This window comes from Eleutherodactylus coqui, chromosome 2 (assembly GCF_035609145.1).
Source record: "Eleutherodactylus coqui strain aEleCoq1 chromosome 2, aEleCoq1.hap1, whole genome shotgun sequence".
Lineage (NCBI taxonomy): Eukaryota > Metazoa > Chordata > Amphibia > Anura > Eleutherodactylidae > Eleutherodactylus > Eleutherodactylus coqui.
The window spans coordinates 293091769-293107998 of NC_089838.1; the positions used below are offsets into that span (position 1 = coordinate 293091769).

The 16230-nt window shown below is 47.0% G+C and overlaps 1 protein-coding gene across 5 annotated transcripts in view; it reads right to left on the reverse strand.

The window, feature by feature from the left end:
- The window catches only part of LOC136612703 (perlucin-like protein), a 35238-nt gene extending 19306 nt beyond the window's left edge, over window positions 1–15932 (reverse strand). For 3 of the 5 annotated variants that reach the window (XM_066593240.1, XM_066593241.1, XM_066593238.1), the window contains exons 1-4: window positions 15851–15932; window positions 5492–5729; window positions 4354–4452; window positions 1620–1730 (exon numbers count right to left, since the gene is read on the reverse strand). In XM_066593240.1, the coding sequence (XP_066449337.1) occupies window positions 1620–1730; window positions 4354–4452; window positions 5492–5519 (238 nt within the window). In that variant the 5' untranslated portion in view covers window positions 5520–5729; window positions 15851–15932. The remainder of the gene's footprint in view (window positions 1–1619; window positions 1731–4353; window positions 4453–5491; window positions 5730–15850) is intronic. The other 2 variants (XM_066593239.1, XM_066593242.1) reach the window with 2 other exon arrangements.
- Between the last annotated feature and the right edge of the window lie 298 nt (window positions 15933–16230).

A 16230-nucleotide genomic window follows, 5' to 3' on the forward strand; every position in this document is an offset into this window, starting at 1 on the left:
GCACAACCATGTTAATTTGATTAAAGGGCATTTCTTTTCAAAAGTTTCCCAAGTTTCTGAAGTTTTCTGAAGCTGGGTCTGTTATTTAATTTCAATCTTCTAAAACCCTCAATTTAGAAAGGGATAAGGCAACTCCATTTACAAATACCCTCAGTGAAAAATAAGACCCTCACAGTGCTTAGATCGCCATGTAGCCTTTCTCTTTATTTACCAATTAGAAGTTGTCACTATCAGCTATGCTAAAGATACAGTGGACCTGCAAGCTGGTCATGGCCACTGCTTCATCAGGCTTTGTTAGCACAGATTAGACTTGCCAACCCTGCTCCCTACCTACTGTTTGACTCTGCCAAGGCTGTTGTAATTACAGGGTTTCATTTACTGGAAAACGTCCACTACAGACATACAAATGGCTTGTAATTCCTTGTGTGCATAATATATTGAATTTTTTTTATCTATCTGCCTCATATCTATCTGCTTCATATCTATCTGCCTCATATCTATCTGCCTCATATCTATCCGTCTATCTCTCTCTTAAACTATATGTATGCTCATTGTTTAAAAAAATCCTTAAATGATACTCTCTGCCAAGGGCATCTTGAGCTTGTTTGCCTTGCGTACATACCCTCACAGGGGCGTAACTAAAGGCTTAGGGGCCTTGATGCAAAACGCGAGCTGGGGCCGTCCCTCTATCTGTATTTGTACCTGTACCCATACCTAAACCATGCTGCACAGAGATATAACTTGAAGCTTCTGGGCCCCAATGCAAAAGCTGTAACAGGGCCCCCAACTATAATGCTTTATTCATAGTACTGAGCTCCCTATATGGAGAAGAGAGGCCTTATGGCCCCCCTAAAGCTCCTAGGCCCGGGAGCAACCGCATCCCCTGCAGCCTCTATAGTTACGCCCCTGTACCCTCGCATGTCCACTATCCCAACAGTCTGGTCAGAACGGTCAAGGTGGCGAGTAATTCGTGGATGCAAACATCCAGCTTCTTGCATTCAAATAACGCACGCAAAGTCTGCTAACGTGGTGAAATCTCCTCTTTGTGTCATAGAGGCATCTAGTGGTCAACAAGCTCTACACAAGCGGAAAAAGAGGTCACTGCACACAAGGAGCCTCCGAGAGCCTCTTATAGGCCAAGGGTGGAACCACTTTTAGGGCCTCAGGTGACAAGACTGTTCATCTAATCACCACAACTCTAATCATTTACATATATCTGCCTGAGATGGAACTGCAGGACGAGTTTTACAGCAAAATGACAAATTCTTTTAGGGACAAATTTTTTTTTTTGACAGAGGGGGCATGTGCTTCTACAGCTGTCATCAGTAAAGAGGAATTACATTAAACTGCTGCAGGAATTTGAGTGCCTTCCTACTATACCGAATATTGAAATGAATGATGTGCAGGCAACACATGAAAGCAGCTAATAAACAGTATAGAGCACTTAGAAATCTGCATTTACCCACTGTGGTGCATGTTCTCAGTGTACATTGGAATAAATTTAAAGGGTGCGTCCAGATGAAATTGAAGACATGCAGATAATACCTTACAGCTGTGTTACACCCAAATATTAATAAAGAGAAGAATAATAATGATGGAGCCATGTAATATAAACTCACAGTATCTTAACAGGAGACTTGTGAAGGCAATCAGAACAAGGAACATGATAATTAGAAGGATTAGCGCTGCTAGAATTCTCCGGAATTTTGTGATTTCACTAGTTGACACTTCTGAAATGAACAAAAAGAGTATCAGCACAATAGTAGCTGAATCAATACCAAATAATGTGGAGTAATACAACATTACACTTGAGCTAAGGCAAGCATTTGGGTGGTTTGATATCTGTGCTGGAACCTCCAGTTGGACGTTCCGTCTTAGATGCATCACAAAATACCAGAAAAAAATGCCCTGCATGAAACGTATTTTCTTCTGGCTCAGTGAGAAGGTGAACAGACCCCAATATAGTCAATGAGGTTGTTACGATCGTGTGGGCAAACTAATGCTAATTATCTAGCACGGGGCCCACACGATCGTGACCAATTAGTACGCACACACACGGGTGCACACGGTATTCAGGCAACTGGCCCTGAACTACAGGGGGGATGACATGGCCCTACCTGAGCGGGGACATCGCCCCAATAAAGCGTGGTCTTCGGTTCTGGCCCCTAGCTGATACCAGGTATTAGTTGACATTTTGATCAAAACGTGGAAGCTAGAGGGCCACTTCACGGCTCCTGGCTTTTCTGCTAGTCCCTACACTAACCAGGAGTTCAGCAGCACTGGACACAGATCACACAGCAAGCTGCAACAGGACAGGACAGGGCACAGATCACACAGCAAGATGCCACAGGACAGGGCACAGATCACACAGCAAGCTGCAACAGGACAGGACAGGGCACAGATCACACAGCAAGATGTCACAGGACAGGGCACAGATCACACAGCAAGCTGCAACAGGACAGGGCACAGATCACACAGCAAGCTGCAACAGGACAGACAACCAGGGCATGGACCCTACCAGCACGGACTCTCTGCAGACTATAACATATAGTGAAAACCACACAGATTCCACCCAGAACTCACATGCACCCAGATGAAACTCATAGCAAGTCCATGTGTCCTCATACCATGGGGGATAGAGAGTCAGCCACCAAGCTGACATAGGGAACTATGTCAGGGAACCACCAACTGACACACAGAGCAAGACATAAGACGTTTGGAGGCTGCACTTGTAAAGGGGGAACAGAAAAGAGGAGCTGCAGACTAGGACTACAGGTGTCCAAACCATCTTTAGGGAAGAAGAGAGACACAACAGACCTACATGTAAACACAGATCTGAGTGGGAACAAAACAGATACATCCAAACAGTACAAGACCAGCTTCAGACTGAAAGGAGCTGGGTTTATATGTGCTGCAGGTTAAAGGAGATTGGCTGCTGGAGAATACCACACCCAGCGGCTCAATTAACCCTCACCTCCTGAGGAGCTCTGCTGCTAGGAAACTTACTACTATAGATTCCAGCAGCAAATGTAACAGAGGTAAGTTCGGCAATATTTGGTTCCATCATAAATGGAGCCATTCAGCCTGAGGATTCCCCTTTTCTGCTCCCTGAATGCAGCAGGCAAAGTAGAACCCTCAACGCAAATGTGAAACCACACTTAGGTAGAAATGCAGCAGGTTCAGGTATTTTCTCTGGCGCAACCTATGGTAGTAACCTTTCTCTTTCTCACTTAGTTCCTTGTAATTTAGAATTATCCTAATCTTGGAGTTATGGAAATCACCTTATATTCATTGACTTCAGGTTGAGTTTATGGTGGGCTTGTGTTTATACTCAGCAACCAGTCCGACAAAAGCTACTTTGCAATATAAAAGAGGGAAACACAAAGGAAAAACCTGTTTCCATGCATTACATCAATCAGGCTAAACAAATTACAACATGTGCCATTACACTAATTGTAATTGTGTTTTCTACCAGCAACAAACATAGAGGAGGGGATCTTCATAGCAAAAATCCAACGGGAATCCCTTTCAATATATGTTTATGACACCCCATATCGTATAGGTTCTTTTCCCTTTCATTTCCATCCTTTCCTGGGTAGAAGGCCAGCAATATATTGTATGTCGCTTTCCTCTCTGGTTTCTTTACTTTGAATTGTCTGTGGTGAAAGTAAGCCTGTGACTTCAGACTACTTTTTCCCTCCCTGGGAAAGCACTAGTCTGAGAACGTGAAGAAAATTAGCCTCAGACAAAACTAAGTTTCTAGCACCGGGAAGAAATCGTAAGGAAAGACCTGAGTGGTCGCTATGAGGTCCAGTGTCCATATGAGAAGCCTTAACTGCTCAAAACCAAGGATTAGAAAAATGGGTGTAACTATAGGGGGTGCAGAGGGTGCAGTCGCACCAGGTGCAGGAGCCCTACAGGTCCTATAAAGTCAATGAAGCTTTGTTGTTGGGGGCCCAGTTCCAGACTTTGCACTGGGGCCGAGCAGCTTCAGTGAAGCCGTGCACCGGGAAGAAATCGTAAGGAAAGACCTAAGTGGTCGCTATGAGGTCCAGTGTCCATATGAGAAGCCTTAACTGCTCAAAACCAAGGATTAGAAAAATGGGTGTAACTATAGGGGGTGCAGAGGGTGCAGTCGCACCAGGTGCAGGAGCCCTACAGGTCCTATAAAGTCAATGAAGCTTTGTTGTTGGGGGCCCAGTTCCAGACTTTGCACTGGGGCCGAGCAGCTTCAAGTTAAACCTCTGATTGGGAATGTTTTCATAGGTATTGGGTGGAATTTTGCATTTGCCTTAGGTTTCCAGACACATAATCTTAGGCTAGATGAAAAAGTTAAGTTTTACTAGACTTTACGTTTGGTTGTTGGTGTTTTATTCTTCTCCATGGATTTGATTAGTTCTGTTTCTATCTTTGGTTCACCCATATTCACATACACGTCTTCATCAATACCGTCTGAAAATTAGAGACATTATTAGCAAAATCTGACATTTTCCTTTCTTAGCAAAGCCAGAAAGATTAAAAATTTAAGTTTAACCAACTTTAAAAGAGTTTTCTAGGACCAAAAGAGTTTTTTTCAGGCAGTGATGGAGTTTTCATTTTTTTTTACTTTTAAGCTCTTTTAACTTTATATTTATATCCCAGAAAAACACTTTAAGGATATGATCACACAATGGAATCCAGGTCTTTTTGATGCGGTTCCTCCAACTGATTTTACTACTGACAATCTGTGTGCAGAATTACAACACTGAAAATTTTAAAATAACGGAAACTAAAAAGTAGGGACATGTCACGTTTTAATGCAGAAATGCAATTTCAAGTGTTGGAATTCCACACATATTCGTTACTCGAATAGAGCTCTCGAATATTACGAAAAGCTTGACTTGAATAATGAGCACCTGAGCATTTTGGTACTCGCTCATCTCTAGTCGCATCCGATGTGTTTCATAGTTCAAAAAGATCCTGTGTCAGACTGCCTCTCTTTTAATGTCCATAGGATACCAAGAAGAGGAGGCATAGGGAGAATAGTAGACTGCATAGTCACAGTATACAGGGTTTATTTGTAGTTAATGACAACAAAGATACAGGGGTCTGCATAGGAGCTGCATGCACAAAACGAAAGGAAAGTTTTAATCAAGACTACTACTATTACTAGTTGCCTAAATTTACATAGATACACTGAGGCAATGAAAAAATTGGTTTAACATCTGTAAAGGAAGATACTTATACTTGATTATTGATATTTCATCCATTTCTGTGCATCTGGACAGTTCCGGTTCATCCACATTCTAATACACATTGAGGGAATTTACTAAGACTAGTGTTTCTTACATTTAAGAGTCTTCTAGCCCTTTCAATGGCCAATGTGTCCCTAGCCCCTCTCTGCACTTTCCTACTGAGCACTTCAGACCACATGATAACCAATTAAAAAAAAAACAACAACTAAATCTTGCAAAACATGAAACATCTTGTTTTTTCAAGGAAATAAGCTCACCCAGCTTGAAACGTCGTGGATCCAACATGGACAACTAAAATAACCAAATCTTGCAGCTGTTGGCTAGTTGACACCACCTTGGGCAATATCTGGCTCCAGCATAAGCCGCGTGTTTAATTCCAGGGCATTTAAATGTCCTGAAATACTAAAGGAAATTCATCTGGTTGGATCGTAGCTCTTCTCTCTACCCAGAAGACATATGAATGTCCTATTATCCATACATCAGGAGGATTGGTATCTGAAAGATTAAACATAAACAAAAAAATAGAAAACAAGCATTCTACCAAAGATTTAAGATGTTAACAAATCAGGGTGGACGTTGTAACTCAGATTTCCAGTAACCCAATCTCTTGAGGGTATCCTCACTACATACATCTGCACCAGTTCTAAATGAGTGAGTACCAAACTCCTCAGCATTCAGCACCAGTTCCCTCAGACATGATTGGAAAAGGTTATGGAGTCAAAAGAAAATCCAAACTATGTGCTAAAAATGCTTTCCTGTCGAAAAAAAAAAAAATCACTCAATTCTTCTGTGTAACTTGCAAAGATATTAAAAAGAATAGACCCTTGTAGTCCCCACTTGTAACTTGTTCCCGTTCAGAATATACCTTTTCAACACTAGCACTCTGATATTTATCTTTAATCAACTGTGAATCCACTGGACTATCAAAATGATTAAATCAGAGTTTCCATAACTTATCTATGAGCTCTTTATGTGGAACTATAAAGAAGGCTTTACCAGAATCCAGCCTATATCCATGGCAGCACCTTCACCCATCACTTTTGCGAAACAGTCAAAGAAATCAATATTAGTTTGACATGATCTGCCCTTGGTAAGGCTTCATTCACATGAGCATATATCGGCCGCGCTTTCACGCCTGGCCGATATACACTGCCTATCTGATGCATTGGTTTACAATGCACCAGTTTAGATGGGCATATTACTGCCAGCTAGGGAAGATGGTTCAGGAACTATCTTCTGGCCAGAATATGGTAGCTGCCGTGCCTGCTAAACTCCCACCCTCTACCCTCCTCCTCTGTGCCCCTTGACAGCTGTTTGCAATGGGAGGGGTCCCGCACCTGCCTATTGCAGTCAGCTGTCAAGGGGCAGAAAGGGGGTGGGAGCTTAGCACACTAGTTCCCACCCCCTTCACTTGCCGAGACCCGGCGAGGGGGCAGAAAGGCAGAGCTAAACTGTCTCCCCCCACCCGACAGCATTCTGGCCTGAAAGTATATGCGCCGGATCCGGGCCATCTGAACGGGCGCACAAACAGCAGATTTGTTCACCCGTTCATGTGATTTTCAGTCGCGCTGTGGCCGTGACACAGCCTACTGAAAATCACTACACTCGTGTAAAAGAGCCCTAAAGCTGTACTATTTATTTTAATAGCTATGGTTGTTAAATAGAGATGAGCGAGCACCAAAATGCTCGGGTGCTCGTTACTCGAGTCGAACTTTCCGCGATGCTCGAGGGTTCATTTCGAGTAACGAACCCCATTAAAGTCAATGGGCGACTCGAGCATTTTTGTATATCGCCGATGCTCGCTAAGGTTTTCATTTGTGAAAATCTGGGAAATTCAAGAAAGTGATGGGAACGACACAGAAACGGATAGGGCAGGCGAGGGGCTACATGTTGGGCTGCATCTCAAGTTCCCAGGTCCCACTATTAAGCCACAATAGCGGCAAGAGTGCCCCCCCCAACAATTTTAACTTCTGAAAAACCCTCATTAGCAAGTCATACCTTAGGTAAGCACCACACTACCTCCAACAAAGCACAATCACTGACTGCATGACACTCCGCTGCCACTTCTCCTGGGTTACATTCTGCCCAACCCCCCCACACGACCCAGTGTCCACAGCGCACACCAAAGTGTTCCTGTGCAGCCTTCAACTCCACTCATGCCACACGCTGGCCTCATATTTTTATAAATAGTCACAGGCAGGTACAACTCCGCAATGGGAATTCCGTGTGAACCCACAGCATGGGTGGCTCCTTGGAACCCACCGGCGGTACATAAACAAATCCCATTGCAGTGCCCAGCACAGCTGAGGTAACGTCACATTAAATGCAGATGGGCTTCGGCCCACACTACATGCCCCAGTCAGACTGGGGTTCTTTATAAGTAGACACATGCAGTTACAACTCCGTGTGGACCGACAGCAAAGGTGGGTCCCAGGAAGCCACCGGCGGTACATAAATAATTCCCATTGCATTGCCCAGCACAGCTGAGGTAACGTGAGATGAAATGCAGGTGGGCTTCGGCCCACACTGCATGCCACAGTCTGACCGGGGTTTTCAATACATAGACACTGGCAGGTACAAATCACTAATGTGAAGTCCCTGTGGACCCACAGCATGGGTGGCTCCCTAGAACCCACCGGTGGTACATAAACAAATCCCATTGCAGTGCCCTGCTCAGCAGAGCTAACGTCACATACAATACAGGTGGGCTTCGGCCCACAGTGCATGCCCCAGTCAGACTGGTAATATGTGCCTTAACAGTAACCTCGTTGGTGGGAAATGGCCTTGCCGCCATCATGTCCTTGGGAAGCCTCCGTTTCCACACCACAGTGACATAGCATTAGCAGCGGTATAGTCAGAGCCCAGAATTAGTAACATTTCAGCGGGAGCATTAGGGACTGGCCCCAGTAACATATCACTAGCAGCAGTATAGGGGGAGCACAGTCTTAGTTCCATTTCAGTAGTAGTAGCAGTCAAGACAGGCCACAGTAACATTCCCGTTGCAGCAGTTTAGGGAGATAACAGTCTCTTGCACATTTCAGTAGTTGCAGTATAGACAAGGCCCCAGTTACATTTATGTAGCAAAAGTGTAGGCCAACCCCACACACCTTGCTGTAGCATGAGTGCAGGCGAAGCCCATAAAAATTACTAGGATTACACTGTAGGCGAGGGCCCAAAAAAATTGGTGTACCAACAGTACTAATGTACCTCATAAAAATTGCCCATGCCCAACCAAGAGGGCAGGTGAAACCCATTAATCGCTTTGGTTACTGTGGCTTAATTTGTAACTAGGCCAGGAGGCAGCCAAGTAAAAAAAAAATTGGTTCAGGTGCAAGTTTCAACGCTTTAATGAGAATTGAAACGTATAAACATTGTTTACAAAAGTAATATGACTGAGCCTTGTGGGCCTAAGAAAAATTGCCCGTTCGGCGTGATTACGTGAGGTTTCAGGAGGAGGAGCAGGAGGATGAATGTAATACACAGATTGATGAAGCTAAAAGGTTCCTGTTTTTAATGGTGATAGAGAACGATGCTTCCATCCGCAGGTGCAGCCTATGTATTGTTTAGGTACCGCTGCTGTCCACTGGGGGAGAATAGAAGTCTGGGGAAATCCAGGCTTTGTTCATCTTTATGAGTGTAAGCCTGTCAGCACTGTCAGTTGACAGGCGGGTACGCTTATCCGTGATGATTCCCCCAGCCGCACTAAACACCCTCTCTGACAAGATGCTAGCCGCAGGACAAGCAAGCACCTCCAGGGCATACAGCGCGAGTTCAGGCCACGTGTCCAGCTTCGACACCCAGTAGTTGTAGGAAGCAGAGGCGTCACGGAGGACAGTCGTGCGATCGGCTATGTACTCCCTCACTATCCTTTTACAGTGCTCCTGCCGACTCAGCCTTGACTGGGGAGCGGTGACACAGTCTTGATGGGGAGCCATAAAGCTGGCAAAGGCCTTGGAGAGTGTTCCCCTGCCTGTGCTGTACATGCTGCCTGATCTCCGTGCCTCCCCTGCTACCTGGCCCATGGAACTGCGCCTTCTGTCACTAGCGCTGTCGGATGGGAATTTTACCATCAGTTTGTCCGCCAGGGTCCTGTGGTATAGCATCACTCTCGAACCCCTTTCCTCTTCGGGTATGAGAGTAGAAAGGTTCTCCTTATACTGTGGGTCGAGCAGTGTGTACACCTAGTAATCCGTAGTGGCCAGAATGCGTGTGACGCAAGGGTCACGAGAAAGGCATCCTAACATGAAGTCAGCCATGTGTGCCAGGGTACCTGTACACAACACATGGCTGTCCTCACTAGGAAGATCACTTTCAGGATCATCCTCCTCCTCCTCCTCCTCCTCAGGCCATACACGCTGAAAGGATGACAGACAAGCAGCATGGGTACCCTCAGCAGTGGGCCAAGCTGTCTCTTCCCCCTCCTCCTCCTCCTCCTCAATGCGCTGAGATATAGACATGAGGGTGCTCTGACTATCCAGCGACATACTGTCTTCCCCCGCCCTCGTTTCCCAGCACAAAGCATCTGCCTTGATGCTTTGCAGGGCACTTCTCAAGAGGCATAGCAGAGGAATGGTGACGCTAATGATTGCAGCATCGCCGCTCACCATCTGGGTAGACTCCTCAAAGTTTCCAAGGACCTGGCAGATGTCTGCCAACCAGGCCCACTCTTCTGAAAAGAATTGAGGAGGCTGACTCCCACTGCACCGCCCATGTTGGAGTTGGTATTCCACTATAGCTCTACGCTGCTCATAGACCCTGGCCAACATGTGGAGCGTAGAGTTCCACCGTGTGGGCACGTTGCACAGCAGTCGGTGCACTGGCAGATTAAACCGATGTTGCAGGGTCCGCAGGGTGGCAGCGTCCGTGTTGGACTTGCGGAAATGTGCGCTAAGCCGGCGCACCTTTCCGAGCAGGTCTGACAAGCGTGGGTAGCTTTTCAGAAACCGCTGAACCACCAAATTAAAGACGTGGGCCAGGCATGGCACGTGCATGAGGCTGCCGAGCTGCAGAGCCGACACCAGGTTACGATCGTTGTCACACACGACCATGCCCGGTTGGAGGCTCAGCGGCGCAAGCCGGCGGTCGGTCTGCTCTGTCAGACCCTGCAGCAGTTCGTGGGCTGTGTGCCTCTTCTCTCCTAAGCTGAGTAGTTTCAGCATAGCCTGCTGGCGCTTGCCCACCGCTGTGCTGCCACGCCGCGCGACACCGACTGCTGGCGACGTGCTGCTGCTGACACATCTTGATTGCGAGACAGAGGTTGCGTAGGAGGAGGAGGAGGGTGGTTTAGTGGAGGAAGCATACACCGCCGCAGATACCAGCACCGAGCTGGGGCCCGCAATTCTGGGGGTGGGTAGGACATGAGCGGTCCCAGGCTCTGACTCGGTCCCAGACTCCACTAAATTCACCCAATGTGCCGTCAGGGAGATATAGTGGCCCTGCCCGCCTGTGCTTGTCCACGTGTCCGTTGTTAAGTGGACCTTGGCAGTAACCGCATTGGTGAGGGCGCGTACAATGTTGCGAGAGACGTGGTCAGCATCTCCAGGCTGATCAATTTGGCTATGTGCACGTTTAACGCTTGAGCGTGCGGGTGCGTGGCGGCGTACTTGCGCTTGCACTCAAACAGTTGCGCTAGCGACGGCTGGACGCTGCGCTGAGAGACATTGCTGGATGGGGCCGAGGACAGCGGAGGTGAGCGTGTGGGTGCAGGCCGGGAGACGGTCGTGCCTGTGTCCTGAGAGGGGGGTTGGATCTCAGTGGCAGGTTGGGGCACAGGGGGAGAGGCAGTGATGCAAACCGGAGGTGGTGAACGGCCTTCGTCCCACCTTGTGGGGTGCTTGGCCATCATATGCCTGCGCATGCTGGTGGTGGTGAGGCTGGTGGTGGTGGCTCCCCGGCTGATCTTGGCGCGACAAACCTTGCACACCACAGTTCGTCGGTCGTCTGCACTCTTTGAGCACCTCGGCCTCTGCAGGGTGGCATGGCGCGAGGGAGTGCTTTGGAAAACCGTTGGTGGATTATTCGGTCTGGCCCTGCCTCTACCCCTGGCCACCGCACTGCCTCTTTCAACCTGCCCTGCTGCTGCACTTGCCTCCCCCTCTGAAGACCTGTCCTCAGTAGGCTTAGCAAACCAGGTGGGGTCAGTCACCTCATCGTCCAGCTGCTCTTCCTCCGAATCCTCTGTGCACTCCTCCCTCGGACTTACTGCCCTTACTACTACCTCACTGATAGACAACTGTGTCTCATCGTCATCGTCCTCCTCACCCACTGAAAGCTCTTGAGACAGTTGCCGGAAGTCCCCAGCCTCATCCCCCGGACCCCGGGACTTTCCAAAGGTTGGGCATCGGTCACGACAAACTCCTCCGGTGGGAGAGGAACCATTGCTGCCCAATCTGGGCAGGGGCCCAAGAACAGTTCCTGGGAGTCTGCCTGCTCCTCAGAATGTGTCATTTTCATGGAGTGAGGAGGCTGGGAGGAAGGAGGAGCAGCAGCCAGAGGATTCAGAGTTGCAGCTGTGGACGGCATAGAAGACTGGGTGGTCGATAGATTGCTCGATGCACTTTCTGCCATCCACGACAGGACCTGCTCACACTGCTCAGTTTCTAATAAAGGTCTACTGCATGGACCCATTAATTGTGAGATGAATCTGGGGACCCCAGAAACTTGCCTCTCTCCTAATCCCGCAGCAGTCGGCTGCGATATACTTGTACCAGGAGCTCGGCCTGTGCCCACACCCTGACTTGGGCCTCCGCGTCCTCACCCCCGTCCATGTCCTCTAGGCCTACCCCTACCCCTCAGCATGGTGTATTACGAGTAGAGCAGAAACAGAACACTGTAATGAAATGTGCCGCTTATTGTCCTGTGGTTGGAGGCTGACTTCGCTTACGGAACGCACAGCGGAGCCAGGAAACAATTATGCGCAAGCCTGCTGTGACACCTAGGTGCGTATGACGGAGATGCTGCAATTCACAGTGCAGAACCAGTGAAGTGGACAAAGCCCAGTGGTAGGCCTTCAGTATTTTGCCTCAATTTTTTAAAATGGTGAGGTGAGAAACCAGAGACACCGCATGCAGCGGATATAATGTGTACTGTTTCCCTGTGGCGGGATGACGACAATGATGTTACGGAACGCACAGCAGAGCCAGGAAACAATTATGCGCAAGCCTACTGTAACACTTAGCTGGGTATTAATTAGCGACTACTACCCTCAGCAGACACGCAGTAAACTGAAGATGGTCACAGGCAGCCCAAATATAGTATGTTTTTGAAAAAACCCACTCCCTATATAGCCAGTATACCTCTTTCCCTGTACCACTGACCCTGCCTCACCAGTACTGCACCTATACTCTGTAAAATGACTGCAGACTGAGGACGCTATGGTCTGCACGCCCGATATACAAAAAAAGTGCAACACTGCTAAAAGCAGCCTCAACAGTACTGCACACAGTCAGATGTGGCCCTAAGAAGGACCGTTGGGGTTCTTGAAGACGAATATAACACCTAACACTCTCCCTATAGCAGCAACAGCATCAGCAGCACTTTCCCTGATCTCTCTCAGCATACATCTGTGGCGGGCAGGGCAGATTTAAATACTCCAGTGTCATCTGATCTCCCCAGCCACTCACTGCAGGGGGGTGGGATAGGGCTGGAACGTCACAGGAGGAAGTTGTAATGCCTTCTCTGTGCTTCTATTGGCCAGAAAAGCACGCACATTTCTCAGGGAAAGAAATGTAATGGAGTCGAGCACCGCGTGGTGCTCGTCTCGAGTAACGAGCAACTCGAACACCCAAATACTCGAACGAGCATCAAGTTCGGACGAGTACGCTCGCTCATCTCTATTGTTAAACTAACTGGCCTGTAGTTCCTGGCTTCTTCTCTACTAACCTTCTTATGAATAGGTACAGCATTCTCCAATCATCAGGAACATTGCCTGTTATATACGGCAGTTAAACAAGTCAGTTAGATTAAACAAATCACAAATTGGAGTTTTTTAGGAAACCTGGGGTAGATGCCATCTGAACTCATCGCCTTATTCGACTTTAAAAGTGTAAGTTCACCTATAACATTAGCCTCCAAATATCCTTACAACCAAAAGTAATAGCCGGCCCGAACATACTGTCCTTCTGAAAAGCAGCTACTGAAAATATTGAATAAAAGTGGCTACTAAACTGGTCAGCGATGACCTTATCTCTATTTATATAACTATTAGAGATGAGCGAGCACCAAAATGCTCGGGTGCTCGTTACTCGGGACAAACTTTTCGCAATGCTCGAGGGTTCGTTTCGAGTAACGAACCCCATTGAAGTCAATGGGCGACCCGAGCATTTTTGTATATCGCCGATGCTCGCTAAGGTTTTCGTTTGTGAAAATCTGGGCAATTCAAGAAAGTGATGGGAACGACACAGCAACGGATAGGGCAGGCGAGGGGCTACATGTTGGGCTGCATCTCAAGTTCCCAGGTCCCACTATTACGCCACAATAGCGGCAAGAGTGCCCCCCCCCCCGCACTGTCAGCGTAAAGATCGTTCTCCCCTGCCACAGCTGTAACAGCTGTGGCAGAGAAGAACGATGTTTGCCCATTGAATTCAATGGAGCCAGCAATACAGCAGGTTCCACTGAAAGCAATGGACTGCCGGCGATCGCAGGATGAATTGTCGGGAAGGGCTTAAATATATAAGCCCTTCCCTGCAATTCATCCAGAAATGTGTTACAATAAAAATATATACCGGCGTATAAGGCGACGGGGCGTATAAGACGACCCCCCAACTGTCACCTTATACGCCGGCAATACAGTGGAGCAAAGAATAAAAATCATTACTCACTTCTTCTGACGTTCTGCGGCGCTGCTGCAGGCTGTCGCTCCCTCCTGGTCCCCGGCAGAGCATTTCTTTCTGGACGCAGGGCTTCAAAATCCCCGCCTCCAGAAACACACGTGCCTTCAGCCAATCAAAGCCATTCAATGACATCATTGTCATTGGCTGTGATTGGCTGAAGGCACGTGTGTTTCTGGAGGCGGGGATTTAAAGCCCTTTGTAGAGAAAGCAATGCTCTGCCGTGGACCAGGAGGGAGCGACAGCCTGCAGCAGCACCGCAGAACGTCAGAAGAAGTGAGTAATGATTTTTATTCTTTGCTCCACTGTATTGCCGGCGTATAAGGTGACAGTTGGGGGGTCGTCTTATACGCCCCGTCGCCTTATACGCCGGTATATATTTTTATTGTAACACATTTCTGGATGAATTGCAGGGAAGGGCTTATATATTTAAGCCCTTCCCGACAATTCATCCCGCGATCGCCGGCAGCCCATTGCTTTCAGTGGAACCTGCTGTATTGCTGGCTCCATTGAATTCAATGGGCAAACATCGTTCTTCTCTGCCACAGCTGTTACAGCTGTGGCAGAGAAGAATGATTTGTCTTCTATATGTTCTCAATGGGGTCGGCGCCGCTGCCATAGGTGCAATCTGCGATTTCTATGGCCTTAAGAAGGACCGTTGGGGTTCTTGAAACCTAAAATACTCCTAACACTCTCCCTATAGCAGCTCCACCAAGATACCACTTTCCCTGAACTAATGTCAGAATGCATCTGTGGCGAGCCGCGGGAGGGGCAGATTTTAATACTCGGGTGACACCTAATCTCGCCAGCCACTCACTGCAGGGGGGTGGTATAGGGCTTGAACGTCGCAGGGGGAAGTTGTAATGCCTTCCCTGTCTTTCTATTGGCCAGAAAAGCGCGCAAATTTCTCAGGGAAGAAAGTGAAAGTAACCCGAACATCGCGTGGTACTCGTCACGAGTAACGAGCATCTCGAACACCCTAATACTCGAACGAGTATCAAGCTCGGACGAGTATGCTCGCTCATCTCTAATAACTATTATCCACATTTTTTAATTTTTGTAATTTTACAAATTATTGATAATAATCAAAGATAGGCTTTTCCATATGACTATGTTATGGCCTCATCCCCAGCCATAGCTTGAATGACTAGTATATGGTGAAAGGAGATCGTATTAGAACAACTACTATCCTAACTTTCAGCCTAGACAATATTAACAATACGTCTCTTATCTTTACTGACTGTGGCATCTGGAAGACATCTCACCTCCTTCAGCACATCCAATTTCTGTCCTAAATCAACACCTTATTTAGTTGAATTGCCAACAAGAACATGTCTTTTCTCTTGGTTATTCCATTAACTGCATCAGGCTAATTAGTGACACTTAATACCTCATGCAGAACAACCTCTTCCTTCTTAGTTACATTATCCTGCACATCATGAGTAATATTTGCATCACCATCTAGTCTAGAAAAAATGCCATAGGAATTAGAGACGGAAAGTCCAAAATTAGCATGTTTATGTTCCATAACTCGCATTCTCCCTGAACCAACTGTAATGCACTGCGCCCTTCTCCTTTAGGATCTTAGAGGAGAGGTTTACAGCACTCACTTTGGGATAGCCTTATAACCTTAGACTGAAGAGCACCAACTACAAACTACAGCCTACAGGGGTCACCAACCGCATACACATCAGGCAGCACCCCAAATTCAAAAGGGTACTATAGAAGGCAACAGATAGACAAGTATTGCACTGTATCATCCCATATATTAGTATAATAGGTACTCACCAAAGAAAACTCTTGCTGTTTTCAAACTACTGCAGTTTTGAAACAACACACTTGTATTGTGATGCACTGACAAGGAATAAACTCACAGAGCTGCTACCCTCCTAAAACACAGGTACAGCTTAATTAGGTTAATGAATTACTGCTAGCTCATTGCTTATGTTAATTAGAATACACCCTATAGAATCTACACCTAGTGAACAAATTCATAACTCCACCCTGACCAAACAGCAGGTGTTTAGAATAAACCAAGCTAAACAAAAACAATGTGACCTAAATAGTTACACCCCATCCAAACAGCTCTTACAGTATTTAGCATATATACATATTCAGTATTTAGAAAATTATCTTAGCTACTGTATACAATAGAACCTATGACCAAT